Source organism: Beauveria bassiana (genome assembly GCF_000280675.1).
Source record: "Beauveria bassiana ARSEF 2860 unplaced genomic scaffold BBA_S00008, whole genome shotgun sequence".
Classification (NCBI taxonomy): domain Eukaryota; kingdom Fungi; phylum Ascomycota; class Sordariomycetes; order Hypocreales; family Cordycipitaceae; genus Beauveria; species Beauveria bassiana.
Window position 1 is genome coordinate 831919 of NW_007930843.1, and position 17886 is coordinate 849804.

At 50.7% G+C, this 17886-nt stretch overlaps 2 protein-coding genes across 2 annotated transcripts; both read right to left on the reverse strand.

Moving 5' to 3' along the window:
* Window positions 1–749: 749 nt before the first annotated feature.
* Window positions 750–5367, reverse strand: BBA_03895 (alpha-galactosidase C; the record flags this gene model as incomplete). The annotated part of the gene is made up of 2 exons (XM_008598992.1): window positions 750–1171; window positions 5334–5367. 2 exons carry the CDS (start codon window positions 5365–5367, stop codon window positions 750–752), a joined length of 456 nt encoding a protein of 151 aa, XP_008597214.1.
* A 7630-nt stretch (window positions 5368–12997) lies between these two features.
* On the reverse strand, window positions 12998–14732 carry BBA_03896 (dsp1-1-like protein; the record flags this gene model as incomplete). The annotated part of the gene is made up of 2 exons (XM_008598993.1): window positions 12998–14553; window positions 14633–14732. The coding sequence occupies 2 exons, from the start codon at window positions 14730–14732 to the stop codon at window positions 12998–13000; spliced, it is 1656 nt and encodes a 551-aa protein (XP_008597215.1).
* Between the last annotated feature and the right edge of the window lie 3154 nt (window positions 14733–17886).

Sequence of the window (17886 nt, forward strand, 5' to 3'; positions counted from 1 at the left end):
GTATTTTTTTTTTTTTTGGGTCTTTCCATGCACTGGGAGCTTTTGTTTCGTTGTGTGTGAGGCAAGTGTATGGTGATTCATGTACAGTGTTGACTAAATCACAATCACGCAAAACACTCCTCAGTTACGCGCATGCGCGTAATCAAGAAAAGAAAATTAGTGCAGTGGCTAATCAAGTAACTCAAGCTCCATCTGATACTTGCCCTGTGGCGTTCATCGTATCGTGACGCTGCCAGTCCGTCGTGCTCAGAGTTTACACCCGCTCGAGTAACACCCTACTCGCCAGCAAACTGAGACCGCAACCCGCACCTCTTTCCGCAGGAAAACGCAGCCTCCCAAGTCGTTGCTCACGACGATTGAGTTGACCCCCGTCTCTGCGAGCGCGACCAGGGCGAGGATCTACTCTATGCGCGCCATTGTCGCCATCGTCGCTACGCGGGTCGAGAGCTCGAGGCCAAAGGAGTCGTCCATCATAGCGACGTGCGCGCTTACATCCAAACGAGGAAATAAGCGAGAGTCGTCGCCAAACTGAATGGCGATGCGACTTGACGAGGTCCGTGTGGACCGATGTCTACGACTGCCGGAAATACGGCAGCCTACAGGCGTCGAAGCGGCCGCCGGCTGAGGTGCATTCCTTTTTATGGGATGCTAAAGAGCCCGCGGTGAGTGCCCCGTGCACATAATAGAGACTGAGCATGTACGCGTGGAAGACGGGCCGCAATCAGCATGCATAATAAGTGTCGCGGTTGCTATCCCACTTGACAAAAGGCCGTGGGCGCGCTTCGGATGAGAGTATCGTCATTCTTTCCATGATTCGGCCCTACACGGCGGGTTGCGCGAGGTCGAGGACGAGCCGGTTGCAGGCTTTGCTCAACCGGGAGGTAGCCCTCGGCCTGCAGCGCCCAGTCGGGATGCTTGTCGAAAGAGTACAAGTCTTGGGGTTTTGACCTATCCGACTCGACCCAGATAGCGAATTGTAGCTTCTCGCCGGAGGCTGCCACGATGCGAAATGTCGCTCCATCAACGAAGCTATTCAGACCTTTTGGGAAACAAACATAATTCGACGTGCAGTTACGCAGGGTCCGCATCATTCGCTCGTACTCTTCGCCGAACCAGACGCCGTCAATGACCCTGTCCGCGATGGCGCCGCCGTCAAAGCCGAACCAGACGCCTTCGCAATTGTTGAGTAGCACTGGCTGGCGGTCCGCCCAGGCTCTCTATATGAGGTGCCGCCGGGAGAGTTGGTGTTGGACGCGCGACATGCCACCCCAGCGACGGCCATTCACGCGGCAACTCGTGTGTGGTTTTTATCTTTCTGCTATCATGACTCTGTGCTTGGCGCTAGAAGAACATGCTGTCACTGAAGTCATTGCCTGGCCATTGTCTAGCTCTCTTGTCCAATAATTCGGCAGCGCTGTCGAGCTCAGCGAGTTCAATATTGTCGTACCGGGTCGAGGGATCTGGTGGCTGGTCGTAAGTCACTATGTACGAGGTCAAGAGACTCGAGGCATGCGATCGCTCCGGCGAGCTTTGTAGCCTATTGCTTGATTGTAGTAGTCGGTTATACATGTATGCTTTTCAATGCACTGTGGTTTTCTCAAATCACGCACCTGGTTACAATGGTAACGCTGCTCTAGACTGACGGCTATAAACGAGCGCTACTAAGTCTGTACCAGATAGTTGTGGAAAGCATTTGTGTAATGCTAGGCAGAATGTTGTGCGATTTGAATGTATTATAGCTTTAGGTCTTAGTCTAAAGATTGATGAACAGACTATAATTATCATAATACCAAGCCATACCGTCCGTCAACAACACGAAGCATCCACCTAGTGAGTCCAGGTCATACACCCTCAGGCATCGGCTGTAGTTCCTGGTCTGGCTTTGGATACATTAAAAATTGAGTAGTTCATCAAGAAGGATAGAGGGGAGTCGCTCGAGTAGAGGGGAGTCGCCTGAGGTGGTGTCGGGGTTGTACTGGCAGCTAGTAGAGCACCGGTTTCGCGCAAGCCCATCCTTGCGTGAATCCCTTTCTTCATTAAGCTATATCTTTTGACCGCAGCCTAAGAAGCTGTACTCGATTGCAATGGAAGTAGCTGATGTAAGTCTATCTGTGTACCAATGCTACGAGCTGGCTGGAGTGTAATTGACCCGATAACACAAGCTGGATAGTGGCGCGGAGCTCGGAGGCCGCAAGCCTGGCAAACGAAACCCGACTGGGCACAACTAAGAGCCTCAATACCAGAGTAGAGTATGCTCGATGAGAATTTGGAAAACGGCCCTCTCGGTCTAGCATTGGGCGTGGGGGGAGGGGGGAGGTCCACGGAGACGCAAAGACTGCCTAGGCGAATGCTGAGGGGAGATGGAACCTGGGCAGGTAGGCCACATGGTTGCCCGTACATGGAAAATCAGCGAAATCATAGAAATAAGAACGTGCAGTACGGTGGCCTCGTACGTTTCTTCGTGATTCTCATCAGGTACGCCTCTTCGCCCCACGGCAGCGACGGAAACATCGTCGCCATCAGCTACGCCTCCCCCCTGCGGGGTTTCAACAGCACGTTTCTTGCACCTGAATGAATTTATGTACTATTTGGTATATTGTGCTGATTTGGATCCGAAAGAGGGGCAAATTGAACAGGTGCCCGGCTCGCGATTGTCGTCGGATGCCTCCTGAAATAGTGTAAGTGAAAGCCATGATCCCACATGTGTGAGCTTTGAGTTTCACCATTTTATGAGTCTCACTCCCGGGCGATCAGGCAGTCTAGTTCACTTGAGATGCTTCCTTACAGAAACATGTCTTCAGGTTAGGCTGTGGCTATTTACTTTGAAGCCAACTACGGCAATTGACGAGAAGAGTCTCTCGCCAAAGAGACTAAATTCTCGAGTAATTGGGCATTTAAATCTTCCATGCCGATACATAATGCGGTATCTGCTCCGTAACAGACGTCAGGCTTGCAGATGGGGCCGAATTCAGAGTACCTCAAGGCCGGTAGATCCCCGTCGAGAAACGGTACAAGGGTCTCGAGTCTGAGTAATGCAAACTCAGTTGTACCAATGAATCAGTACTCGGGGTCAGTTGTGGTCTAGTCTATGGAAGCACCTTGTGGTAAATTTGTCAATTGAATTGATGTCCTCGCCGCTTGTGGGCAAGGGTCGTGGCGCATCGTGGGGACACACTACCACACTACGTTGCGGTCTGACTACCTAATGAGAGACCTTTTCTTTCCTTTTACGTTTTGTCCGAGTGACCTGCCCGATGCAGGGTCCTGCGATGCGTGATGGGCAAACTGGAGCCGCCAAGTCGAACCACCGTGGAGAAGCGTGAGACTGGGGAGGCAAGTCGTGACCAAGACCAGGACCGCTCTATGCCAAATATTGTCAATTTTCCTCAACTTTTCGGGCGGAACTTTTGGACAGAAGATTATTGTGTATATCTGCCTGTGATGATGAAAAATGGCTTTACGCCTTTATGCATGTGATTGCAATTGCAATCACAAATCGAGGTCGAATCTGTTCCTTGTACTTCCGCTTCCACATTTTGAGTTTTACTTCCCCGCGGCCACGGCTGTGGGTGTGGCCTTGCAAGATGATGACTCTATTTCCCCGCACTCCGGCGGTCCCCCGTCACATGAGAGGCGTAAAAAATGAGCAAGGCAACGCCCATTACGAGGAGAACGAGTGAGACTCGCCGAGGACCGAACGAGCGAGGCAGCCAATAGAGGGCTTGTGAAGATGCAAGCATGCAAACCTCGTGGGGTTCAATAATGAAGAGATGTTCATTATTATGCGTGAGGTATTTTACGGCATTTTAGAGAGTTTTTTGTTATTAATGCTATTCTATAATATACCCTTTCAGGAAGAATCGGGTTAGGCAAGGGAATGATAAAGCAAGATCCATGCATTGCTGCACGCCCTCTTGGGCAAGGCTGCAGTGCGAGGCTTATTCTCATGTGCTGTGCTATTCGTCGGCGCCCTTCGGCAGGTCGCGGCCCTGCATATTATAGTGAGGGAAAAGCGTAGCTGAGGCTCGGACGCGCGGACGCCGCCCGCCACCGGCACCAGAGTCGCATGATGGGGCCGAGCTGCGCCATGCGATGCCGACGACGATTGTGTATTTGTCGTAGACTTTGACTAAAAATGGGCAAAGAGAAGAGGACAAAGGGAAAGAAAATAGTTACACGCAATATGTGCGTGCATATGTACTATAGCATTCTAGACTCGACGAGTACATATTACAGAGTACTTATTGAGAGGACTCGGTATTGTCGGGAATCTACGAATCGCTATGAGCTAAAAAATAATAAGAGGCTCCGCCATCCGAGCAAATGACCAACTTTTTTCATTTTATTGGTGACATCCACTTTGCTGCCACTTGCAATTCCGCACGCGGTTTAATTATAATAAAGCCGAGCCCCAATGCAAAGGCGGTTCGAGTCGAGTCCCCTGCTTATGCAAAAGTAAAAAAGAATTAAATGATAAAATAAAATAAAATAAAAGAAGAGAGAAAGAAATCGTCGTTGCCACCACGATTCATGTTAGAGACATGACATGTTCAAAGTCCCTTCCGAATTTCCGATTCAATTGCCGTCGCTGAGGGATCACTCATTCATTTGAGAGTTAAAAAAAAATAGTTGACAATTGCCTTTTGACTCGGCAACAAGGACGCCACACCGAGGTCGTTTTTTAGGAGAGAACGGAAAATAGAGGCCGAAGCAGAAAAACGAGAATAGCTGGAAAAAAAACTCAAAAAAAGACTAGGTCGCAAGTCAGCAGGCCCTGGGCCCTGATGGGGCTTAGCGCGATGGTGGGATGGACCAATGATTCCATAGCTGATGGGCAGCATTGAAGAAAAGAATAAAATAAAAGCCCCGCTTTCTTTTTAATTCTTTTCTTTTTCTTTTTTTTTTTTCTTTTTTTAAATCAATCCTCTATTTTAAATGCCTTTTATTTATTATTTCTTCACCTATTTTCTCTCGGAATTCCGTTCATTTTTTAGCTTTCTTGACTCTTTAGCCTGGCGCCGGCCCCAACTCCTCATCATGCCGGACGCCTATGGCTTCAGGGTTCAGCCACTTCTTGAGGGGATTCGCACAACGTGACACCTGCGTCCAAAATTGGCCAGAGCATGTAACAATGTAACAATGTACTCCCAAAAATCAGTACCAGCAACGGGGTAACGTGATGAAAATACATAAGGTACGTACACGTCCGCTAGCAAAATGGAGTCCCTCAACTCTATTCTACTGGTAAAACACCCAAACCGGCCTGAAACTGGTCCAAGCTCTTCTTCACCTTATAGTCAGCAGCATCACGTCCCGGCGTGCGACGGACATACTGCTGCCCTCGTGGCAGGTGTTTCCGGGGTGCATTTGTTTCGTTCGACCAACTCATGAACAAGTTGTAAGCCCATTGTCTCCGAACCGAACTGCTGCTTCCCGCCTGCCATGCCACGCGAGCGCAGCCACTGATCCATCGCGGGCTGGTATGCGCGGCCGGCACTGGCACAATCTGCGACAGAACATGCACATGGCGCGCCACGGCATTGCATGTCAAACGCATGCATACAGCAACTTGGCTTTCAGTCGGCAAACTAAATTTAGGGAGGCGTGCCGAATCTTCAGTCTTTGCGTACTTTTTGCTTGCCAATGTCTCCCGGCTTACTGGTACGTGCGGCGCCAAATGAACTTGTAGAACTTGTATGCTGGTTGTACACCTCATCTTGATCCAGAGGCCGAGCTTTCCACATTTCGTTGCATGTGAAAATAAAAGGATACTTTTGGTTAACCTTTTTGCCGCGCCCCGTGGGACCCTTCCAGCCTCTCCCCCCCGCTCATTAATAACTGGACCAAGCCCAAAACTCGCCGGTAAATTGACCGAGGCGATAGCCGCTTGCTCGCTCAAGCAAAGTCGGCGCCAATTCACGCAGTATACACGTGCGAAATGAAAAAAAAAAAAAAAAAAAAAAAGGGACACTTGCAGATGGAAATGTGTCTTTACTTCTCTCGCGAGCTACATATTCTGGACCCTTGAAATGGCGCAAACCTAGAAACACAACTTTTTCTGACATTTCCAGAGCAAGAGCCCAAAAGAGATAAAAATCCAGCCCACATGTAGAGAGATTGGCAGGGCATGCAACTCTTTCGTCACCGTACCTCGCTTGGCGCATGTACCCTTGCCATCACTCTAGTACGCCACAGTGACACGCGGCGCACCATGACACCTTCTTTTCTGTGAACCCCACGTGTCTCTTGAACTCTTTCTAGAAGGAATTTCCTGGGGTATACTAAAAGGTACGGAAATCCTTCCACAGAGCTTCCGTTTCAGGCCTTTTTGGCGGCGCCACCACCGCCAATTTCACTTTTGGCCAAGGTCATGCGCATCTATATCAGTAAATCGTGTGTCCAACGAGCAACGGTTTCATATACCAAGAGACATGTGCATCAAGTCGACCTGAAAGAGTGATCGAAATAAAATAAAAAACGTATTGATACACATGAAATAAATGGATGAATCATAAATAATCACGCGCTCGTCATTCCTTGAGGTTACTATTAAGAAGAAGCCTGCCGTCGCACCTGTGATTGACAAAGGTTTCTGGCAATACCATGTAATAAATATAGCAGCAGCTGGACAGGCGACAGGGTGACGGGATAGACAAATAAAAGTCTTTGCGTTCTAATACAGACAATCGCCATGGCACGACGCTGATCCCTCGACGCTCACGCGCACCATCCTGTGAGCAAGGGTCTGGCAAGGCTCGCTGGACATGGGTTGATGGGCAATAGTCGTCTGATGCGGGAGCTGTAGCCGGGGGTCTTTTGGTCAGTTTCAAAAGGGAAAAAAAAATGCCCAATATATCGTCAACCTTTTATTAATAAAAAGAGCGACAAGGAATAAATTCCTGTTTGTATCCCGAAATTCTCCGTGACGCCCCAACAAGTATGCGCCAACAAGGGCAAGGGTCCAACAGCCACCCTCGACAGAAGGGTCTTTTTTTGAAGGGCACAAGGACTTCGGCTCGCAACTCGGCCTGGCCCCCGAATGGAGAAGGAGGGTCAGAAGACAAGCTTGAATAGCAAAGAACCGACAAGCACGCCCCCAACACAGGTGCCGGTCGGACCAGGAGCGAACGAATCAAAAATCACCAATGGGCATTCAGTGTGGCAGCCTCGCTTCAGCTCGGTCATCCAAGACGGAAGAAACAGCCAAGATGGAGAGAATGTCAGCCGCCGCACGCCACCGGGGCTCCGTCCCGCCGCATCATCCTTCGCACGCCTCTTAGCAAGGACGCGAAAGAAAACAAAAAAAAAAAATGCAGCACTGTGCCGCGGAAAACGAGCATGGCCTCAGTTTTTTGGTCTTTATCTTTTATCCGCGCATTGAATATGGAAACCACACCCTGTTCTAACGCCCTTGTCTGCTCGGTCACGAATAACATCAAGTAAAAAAAGACAGTCAAGATAGTACCTCTTCCCATGAGAAACTGAAGCCTAGATGCGCGGCAAGTCAATGGCAAGGCCGTGAAAACCCGTTTTGTTTGTTTGTTGAAAGGAAAAGGGTGTTTACGTGATTAGACTGGCGGCTTTATTTGTGGTGGCTCCGGCGCGGTTCTTGTTAGTATGCAAGGCTCGCCCGCGTAGTTTGGCAAACCCGGCCAGTCCCAGCAGTGAACAGAAAACAAAAAATACAGAAAAAAATTCAAAGGAAAGAAAAAGAAAAAGGAAAAAAAGAAAAAAAGAATAAGGGTAGAATAATGCAGGCACTAAACAAGTACTAGAAACTGTATGCGGTAAACGGTTTGGTGGTGGCAGGCCTTGCCGGCGACCTATGACGTCTTTTAAATCGAAATCGTGCAGTCTTTTCTACACCACAACTCCGTTCCGAGTCTCGGTCGAGCCCTTGGGAAGTAGTCCGCTCACCAAGTAGCAGTAGTGTTGTGGTTCTTTCGAATCCATTGGTGTCGAGAATTAAAAAAAAAAAACTATTATTTTAATTATCATCATTATTATTTTCGTTACTTGGCATTTAACTTGAGCTTGGATTTTCTTTCAGGCCCCTCCCCCGGCTTTCTTAGCGCAGGTTGCATCATCCACTGAGAAGCGCACCGGTGATGCACTTGGCTCCGGTTTATGGCGAGAGCCTGCTTTTTGTTTTGTGCCGATTACGGCGAGAATGAGCCGAGTTGGAGTTGTTGATCCATCAACTGATTCCTGTTTTTGACCGTGGGCAGGATTCATCTCGGTCATCATCAGGACTCGTCCAAATTTAATCAAGTCATGCTTGTAAAAGGATGATGTAATTCAATCAACTAACCTGAAGAGAATGATTTAATTCTTGAATTAGCTGAATCTGTGTTTTTTTCTTATTATTGGTTTAATTCCCCGAATTTTTTAATTCTGCTTTTTTATTTCTTATCTTTTTATTTAAACAAAAAACTAATTTATTAGTCTCTTTGCATCGCTGGCTAGTTCTGTTAATGACATGCAGCATGCAGCAAAACGGAGTCAAAGAACTCGGTGCCATGCGTCTTTTTGCCAGCCCGCAAAGTCGGTGAATCGAGCCATCAAAGAAACGTGCAACAATAACCACAACGGTCGCCCCCAACCTGCGGCTCAATTCGTGTGAAAATAGACCTGCGACTTCACTTCACCGCCCCCCCGAGCACGGAATTGTGTTGTTGTCAAGCGTACCAATGCCGGCCTAGTCTTGAACCAGTTATAGCAAGTGACGCAGAAAAGGCGTAAGCCTGTGCACGAACTTGTTCACGTTGAACTCTAGATTGATTGAAAAAGGAAAATACAAAGGAAGAACCCTGTCACCACAAGTCATTCGACCTGCAGGTTGTTGTCATGCGTCGACGTCGTGGCTCTTCCCCGGATAATGCCATCATAACAAAGGCCCCTCTCGAGATGCCTGCAAGTGGACAAAACGCCCAAGCAGATTTCAAAGAATAGTAAACACGCCTTGGCCCCCGCCCGGGTCCCGTCCTCTTTCAACGTAGCATCCCTGATGCACTGAGCATATGGCAAATCATGTGTACGACAAACATCCAGAACAACTTGCAAACTTGTTCAAAGTGCTAGTGGGGGGCGACTGCCCCTCATTGACAACTCAGCAAAATGGCGTCTCGTGAGCGTTCAGACTTTTTTTTAAACAGGGCGGGCGGGGGGTGTGTGTACCTATGTTTCTGCTGCTTTTTCTTTTGGACAGCCTTTTTTTGCAACGGCTTTGGCCCGGCCACCCGCCTTCCGGAGTTGCATTTAGTCTCAGAGGACGTGTTCAAAAAGCAACGAAATTATCAAAACAACACGGCAAGGAAAATACGACCTCGTGACGGGTTCCTTTTTTTTTTTTTTTACTGTCTCGTCGAACAATGTTGCACATCTGATAGGTCCAATGACCCAGATGTCCAGGCAAGCAACCAATCAAAAAAGTCGGCTTGGGATTTTAGTGCACGGGACCAGAAGAATCGAGCAGCATCAATTGGCTGCTCGTGAGAGCGTGACATTTTACAAAAGACAAGCAAAGGGGGTGTTTGTGCAAACACTTCCTGATTGGAAAAAAGTCTCGAGAAAAGGGGAAAACAGGATTGCCAGAAACGTGTCGAAATGGATGAATCACGGGTCGCTGAGCGATCGATCTGCTGTGTTCTTGTGACTTTGGCCATTAAGAATGATGCAACTCGGCCATCACCTTGCTTCTCTAGCAGGCTCTGTCTAAGCAGTACATGTCTGATGCTCCGTTCGATACGGTGGCAGTTTTCAGCTGCAACGCGTGTTCCACAAGTAGATTCCGGTCACATCTACAACCACAAACAAATGCTGGCAATATATCCAGCATGCATAGCTCGCCTTTTCCCTTCTCACGCAGCCGCCCACCTCTACGTCCGCGCCCACCACCCGCCGCCCCCTTCAACCCTCGATCAGCACCTCTAACCGCGTAGCCTTGCCCACGTCTGCCAGCACCGCCTCCTCCGCCTCCCTTCTCCTTCTTCCCAACATGGATCTGCCATGATCGTCTACCACCTCGAAGTCCCCGTTGTAGCCAATGGTCGCAGCCGGTGCACAGCAGCGCCTAACCGTGCGCGTGCCCGTGATAGGGAGCAAAGTTGGGACGGGATCGGTGGCTTAGGCGTCGGCGTCAGAAGGGCGCTCTCAAATCTTCGTTGGCCGCACGGACAGGATGGGCAAGTCATTGGCGCGAGGCTGAATGCCTATTTTGTGATGGAGGGGATGATCAGATGTAGAAAAAGCGCCCGTATGCAATCGCTATTTACAAGTCACAGCTCTTGTTTTTTCAGGCTGGCGTAGTTTGTGTATCGTAGCTGCGCATATAAGCCAAAGAAACGCTGTGCCCTTTGCGCGTGTCATGACCAGACGAGGCAAGGTTTTGGGTGAGCCGCCAGCCAGCCTGATGACACCCTGCGGCTGCGCAAGGCTGTGAGAGGAGTTCCGACCAGAGCCTGCTTTACATAATTAGTTACCAGCTGAATTCTAAGTAGTCAATTCTACCCATTCATAGAACTGGTTCGCAACCGAGTATTGTTAGAGACAATGGTAATCTAGAGCTAAGCCTGTATGTACATGCGGACACGCAGGTTGTCATGTCCATTACGCAAAGACAAGTCAACGTTCTCGCAGCTCTATCCATCACGTATTGTTCGCTTTTCAAAGCAAAAGTGAAATAATTGACTACATCATTGAAAAATATTCGGTCATTTCGGCCTAGACAAATCACCCAACTCCGTCCATCGCCTTGGCACCCTCACTTACACCATACCATGCATAGATGGACAAGTCAAAAAAATTGTATATTTCTCCGACAGTCCGTTTTCCCGCTACCCATGTTCAACTCCTATCCCCTTTTCCTTTATTGGTAATTCTTTCATTTCTTTCTCTGCCTTTCGAATTAGTCTTGTACATGTTCTGTGGGTTCTCCGCACGGATCTCGCACCACACAGTATCTATGCACGACCATTTTCGTTTTCCGACATTTTCCTTTCGGCAAGTCCTCTTTGAAGAATACAGCCATAACGGGACAGCGATGTCCGCTAGGATGCTACGGGAAGCAAGTACTCTTCCTTGATGTGGCGTCTTTCCGTGTGCACCTCCATGTGCACGATACGATTCATGTCGGGCACTGACACGGGTGCTTGCTCACGTGTGATGATTCCTATTTCTTATTCTCGAATCATTTTACCTTTTTCATCTTTCAATTCTTGTAGCCTGGACCACGTCGCAGCCGATAATCGATTACGCATACCCCAAATCGACCGTGCGCTGTTTCCCCCCAACAAGTCCGATCGTCCCCTCCCTCCCACCTTTTTTCCCCAGGTTGGCCTTCTTTCCCTCCCCCGCGCAACGGGGTTTCACCACAGTGCGCATGACCTTTATGGTGACGTTTTGCCTAAATAATCCTTTCTAGGCCTCGGGCGCGTCGCAGCCGCCGAGCCAACGCAAAGACTGCATGTGCGTGCGACAAGACAGCACATCTGCGCCATAAAATCCATCCCAAGCTTGTTTTTATTCATTTTTTTTAATTCATTTGTTTTTTTTATGCCATGGTTTTGTCAAATTAAAAAGTTCCCGATTCTTGACACTGAGTTGCGCCCGTTGACGTGCAGATCTTTGCCCTGCCCACAAAGTCGTCCCTGGAATAGTGGCTTGGTGAGGCGGCACGCGGTTCTTGATTTAGAAGCCGGAATGAAGAAGGGGGGAGATCGTGATATTTAGTTAGGCAACAATTATCGAAGAAGTTGGCATCTTGCCATTCGTAGGAGAAAAAAAAGTTGCTTATTCTTTTTTGTTCTTTTTGCGATTATTCGTTCAACAACTCTAGCAACAAACATGCCTCGGTATCCCGCGACGGGTTCTTCGCACACTACATACATACGTTACGGCGTTTACCAGTAGTTACAATCAAGGCATGCACACCAACAAACGCTTCCCCGCCATTCATCACCAACAACAAGTCGGGGATTTTTTTCCCGCGGTACGTGCGAGTGCAGGGATCTTGTTTTTCACGCCGTCACACAGCAGACGAGTCCAGAGCCCATTTGAAGCCTCGGCGCTGGGCCCCAATTAAAAAAAGTCTATTACAACAGAAACAAGCCTTTTTGTGCTCGCTCCCTCGTAAACAACCCCGCAAAGCACGAGCCCACACCATCCATCAATCATCAACCATCAATCATCCATCACACTGCCGCACCTTCTCCCCTTCTGCTCATGCGGCCGCCACCAACAATGGAAAGCCACCTCCACCCATCCCGACGCCTCTTTCTCATCACACACACACACACGCACACACACACAAACACACTCTTCATCATGTCCTTCTTCACAATGCCTTAATTCACCGCAATGAAATCATATTGTAGTCATTTCAAGTTTTATTATGTTTTTTGTACGCTTGAGGCTGTCCTTCTCGGTCCCGGAATATGTGGAAGCTTTTTTTTTCCTTTTCAGCGCGATTCATCTTTTTTCATCGCTTTTTTGTTGCCCTCTTTTTCGGGCGTAAGCCACATCCTCCACCTTTCCGATTATTTTTCGCTGCTATTACCCAGCAACGCTTTTTCCATCTTCCTCCATTATGCTTCCTCCGAGGGCCGGCGTCTCAAGGTTGCCCTTGAATATACAGTAGTTCTTCATCTTGCTTTTTCCTCGCAAACCCCCAATCGCGCTAGAGTACAAATCCACCATGGGAACGTAAATGGCGGTTGAAAAGACAGGCCGAACATAAATGCCCAAAGCCTCCGTAAAGGCTCAAGAAAACAAGAATCCTAGGTATCTTGAAAAAAAAAAAAGCAACGCCACGCAAAGTGCCAAAAATGTGTGATAAGAAATAGGTCATGTCCAGAGCCATGCCAGATGTGTGATCAAGTCACACTGTGATGCTCGCTCCATTCAAGTAACCGCTTGGTGCTGTTACAGTCGTAATAAGATATGTGTCCAGGTCGCATACCAAAGCGCTCTTGTCGAATTAGATCGACAGATTGTCCAGTTACCAGCCCTTGGAGTGGTAGCCGTCAAAAGTATCCTTGTTGAAATATTGGTTCCAGCTGCTGGCGTTCGCGTCTTCGCTCTTCTTCATGCAGGGCTTCTCTGGGAACTGCTTTAAATTGGCGACGTCATGGGAGGTGTGGCGGCGCTTGAGCACAGCGTTGGCAGTCGAAGTCTTCTGCTGGCGCTCCCAGAGAAGGTGACGGCGAAGTGACTCGGTCAGCTCCGTGGCAAGCATGTTGCGACGAGTGGTTCGCGGAGACAGGGCAGCTTGGGCGTGCACATGGTTGGTAGGGGCGACAATGGGCTGGGCGCTGGAGCGAGGCGCCTCGATAATGGGCCTTAGGTTGGAAGGTCGCATACCCTTCATCATCAGCGGGCCCTCGTCGGAATCGTTGGGAGAGACACCCAGGGTCGAGCTGCTAGGTCCGGCGCGCGATCGGATAATGGCAGAGGCAGAGTGAGATGCCTGGTTGCTGAGGTTCTTCTGGCGCTCACTCTGTGCAAGCATAAGAGTGATGAGCGAAGGGCGAGAGACTAGGTTAGCCTTGGACTCGACACGCTGAAAGAATTTCTCGTCGACGCTCGATTTGCCGCTATCCTCCATGGAGTCTTCCCAATCAGAGCCGTCATCATCGTCGTCAATGGCACTTTCGTCAACGTAGTCGTCGTCGGTATCCGAGTCAATAGCGCTCTCGGCTTCGAGCTGAGCGTTGCGGGTGGTGGGCAGGACAACCTGCTTCTTCTGTGGGACAACGGCCTTGACGGGTTGAACATCGCTCTTGGCAGAAGAGCTCTTGGTAGAAGTAGACTCGGAGGAGCCACCAATCTGAAACATGGCCTTGGGAGGCATCAGGCTGCTCTTGGTCATCTCGACGCTCATGCCCTGTTCGCTAGAAGAGCAAGAGCCGCCGAGGGCAAACTTAGCTGGTGCCTTCTTTTGAGCGACGGGCTGGTGAGCGGGAGCAGCCTCGGGCTCTGGGATGGCGGCCTCGATGTGCGAGGGTTGGGGGAACGATTCGCAGACGGGAACTTCGGGGGCCACAATAACGTGGCGTTCAGCGGTAGGCTCGGGTTCGGTAGCCATCTCGGCAACGGTGGTGAGCTCGGCGGGGGCCAGAGCAGGTGCGATGGGAGCAGTCTCCTTCTTGGGAGCGGTAAGAGGGGATGCAGCGGTTGGTGCGGAGAGAGGGGCCGTGTCGTTGACAATAGAGACGACCATCTGTTTAAAGTCGTCGGAGCTGATGTGGCGGTCGCGTCTGCCACGGCTGCTGGTCGAGTCCAGGCGGCGTATCCTGGGACGGATCTCAAGAGGGGTGGACTCGGAAGCGAACTCTGTAGCGTCCTCGTCGACGAGTGAATCGACGCTACCAGAGAGCTGGGGAAGGTCTTGGGGGCGCCAGGTAGTGGCCAAAGGCGAGGTGTTTGTGTTTGTGTTTGCGGCGGAGGCGTCAAGTCGCTCCTCGTTGTCGACGAGTTGCTCTCTCTGCCAGAGTCTCCAGCTAAGGTTCTCTAATCTACGGCCCTGCTCAAGTGAATCGGCGCAGCGGGAAAAGACTGTCGGCATTGGTTAGCCCATCGTGTCGCGCGTGGAAAAAAGACGCTTCGAGCTCAGAACAGGGTAATAGATGCTTACCAGTCCACATGCTATACAGATTGGCAGGGTTGGCTGTGTCGACCTTGTGGATGACGTTGGCATCCACTGTCAATACATGCGTGTCTAATCTGTTAGGCATTGCTGCAAGATGTTGTGATGGCTCAAGGCGTTTGAGCAAGGTGGTGAATAAGGCGGGTTTGGCGGGGGAGAGGCCGAGCGGGAAGTCGCTGGCTGGATGAATCAAAGTGTGCTGTTCAGGTTGGCAGCAGAAGTGATGAACATTTGAATCCTTGGTACGATAATGTCGAGTCGATGAGGGGGTTTGCTAAAGCACGGCGGTGTGGCAATGTTGACGACCCGAGTGTGCCGGATACTGGGGATGCAGACTGGGCAGAGTGTGTTGGGTGTGGAAGGCGTCAAGTGTGAACGAGACCGAGAGGGCAATGAAGCTGGTGTTGAAAGTCGTGGGGTCAATGCGTGGAGTGTCGTGGAGGAGGAAAGGAAGGCAGGTTCCTGGTCTGGGGAAGCGATGCGTAGTTATGAAGTTTGCATTGTCGTGAGTAGTAAGTAGGATAACCGGTGAGCACTGGGGTGATGCGTCCCTCTTATTCAGAGGCCCGCGGACGGGCACCCAGCAGCACGGGCAGGAACCGGGGGTATGCCAGTACCCAAGACCCCCCCCAGTACGGGACCGCCGCCAGTGGGTGTGGCCAGGCCTCAGGTGTGGGGGGGTATGCCCAAAGCCCCCCGTAACACTGCCCTAATTGTCCCCCCTGCGAGCACCCTCCAGCGGTACTTTTGGGCATTTCTGGAGGGGTACTGGGGTGCTGGAGAAGGGGGGGGCACAAGGGAGGGAGTATTGAGGTGGTCCGGGGAGCAGCCCGGCGAGGTCATGAAGCTCTTGGGAGATGCCGCTAGGCGATCTTGGGTAGTACTGCTGCTTTGGGCGCCGATATGCTACCTATTATAGGCTAGCTTTCAAAAAGCAAGCTAAGCTACTTTGAGGCCTCACCAAATTCAGGCACTTTGTCGTCCCAGCAGTCGGGAACCAGCCCACCCAAGCCTCTCGCTCTCACTCCCTCCCTCACTTTCTCTCTCTCATTCGGCTCCCAGCCCTGCGTGGCATTGTTACCGTCGCCATCACATGGGCGTTCCAAACGATCTGAGCTGGCGGTGGACAGGTGAACATTCCGTTTTCCCACCTGGTCGGGCTCTCGTGGCCGAGGCCTCCCTCGCCCGCAAAACGGACGCTGCCACGCCCGCAACAAGGGCCCCCCCTTCCCCATGTTATTTTTTTTTTCGCAGTCACGCGGTTGCCAGCACCTCCAAATAAACGGTCGCCCGCCTATTTACCGTTTTCTCTTCAAGTGTCTCTGGGTGTCTCGCAATACGGTGCCGGCACTTTATGCAACCGGCAAAGACCCAGACGCGCGCGGCGACATGACAACATGCACACACAAAATACTTTATTACACACATTCTTACTGCTTACCTGCATTGTTCAGCCTAGTCATGCCTCGACTATAGGACAAAGCAACTCATTCTTCCTTGTAGTCTCTCGCAAGTATTACCAGACAATCGACACCCGTGTACGGATTATTAGGGCCGAGTTGCCCAGGCACTCGACAACATTCTAGAATGAACCCCAATTTTCTTTCAATGGCAGACGAGGAGGCCTGGTCCGTTTAGGCCACATGCCGCTGCTGCTTCTGGCAGGGTCCCAATTCGGGAGGCGCCAATTCGCGAGCGGAGTCGTAAAAAAACGAATTCGATGCATGCTACGTACCGTTGCGGCCTTGCGAGTTTGGGGGTGATCAAGGAACGAGGCTCTACATCGGCCCCCAGCTGACCTCTTTTTGTTCTGGGGAAATCCTGCGCCAGCATTGCATTGCGTTGTCAATTGAATTCCTGTTTGACAAGGATTCTTCCCTTTATGGCATCTATCATCATTTGTGCAAGACGGCAGAACAAAGGAAAACAAGAAAAAGGACCGCGCAGGTGTCAGTCAGTCACAGGTTGTTATTGTTGTTGTTCTTGTCGGCCCTGCAGATTGGCTCAGCTGGGACTGCGCCTGACCCCCAGCCCTCGCTGGCCAACCCCTCCGTGCTTCACGCATCATGTTTCCTTGGTAAAGCTTTCAGACACTTTGTTTGACTGTGAATTCGTTTGTGCGTGGTGTGCGTGCGTGCGCCGTATGTGCGTGCGTGTGTGTGTGTGTGTGTGTGGCAATGTGTGTTGTGTGTTGTTGTTGTGTGAGTTGTGTGAGTTGTGTGTGCTACTAACATGCGTGCCACGCCAGCAATATGGGCATGTTGCGACGCCGCCGCCCGGCGGTAAAACTTGGGGATCATGGGGTCAGCGCTTCGGCCATGGGGGTTTGGAACGTTTGGGGAGGGGTAGCCTCGAGAAGAATATGCAGCGAACCGCACTCCATTCCCAAAAAAAAGATTCGGGGGCCAATTTCTTTTTTGTCTCTGTAAGCAAGGCGGTAAATCAAGGGGAGGGGGCAGAAGGGGGGCAACACTGTCGTGACTTGATAGAGTAAAAAGAAGTCATGAGCTTACAACATCATTGGGTTCAAGCTGGCCAGCAAACTTGCGCCTGGCCAGGGTCCCCAAAAAGTCACCTGTCTGCTCCTCCTGCAAGCCAGCAAAGCGCTCTGTGGTTGCTAGCTGCTCACGCAGTGGCAAGAAAGTACAGTTACAGCGGGATGGGGACGAGCATTGCCCAGAAACAGGGGACCGGACCCTGCAGCAAGGACCACTTGTTGCATTCGATGATGATGGTACTCTGGTCTGGGGCAAGCGTCAGTTTCTGTCTGCCCAAGTGTTGCCCATCAGTTCAAACGCGGCAGTGCTTTGTCGCAGAGGGCTTCCACCCCCTCCCCCCTCCCCTTCTAGTCAGCAGGTCATCAGGCCAAACACGGCCAGCGCGTGTGTCAGAGCCTGAGAATGCCAACTCATCAACCGCCCGTCTCCCGCACACATGACTGCTGCATTGGCCCAACCACGTTTTGGCGAAACCTGGGGACACCTGGGGGGCAAAGGACACCTGGAAGGGACACCTGGGAGTTGGATGCGCACTGTCCAACCATAATCGTTCGTCGCTGACTGCTTTGGAACAAAACCGATGGCAAGCACGCAAGGTCATTTGTCAAAATCATACGGGGTTTGCCCTGGCCTAGAATCTAAAAGAAAAAAAAGGGTCCAACGTCTGCCCGCCCCTCGCCCTCCTCTCTCTCTCTCTCTATCCATCGACTTGACCCTGTTTGCCTCTCTGTTCTCTCGCCTTGT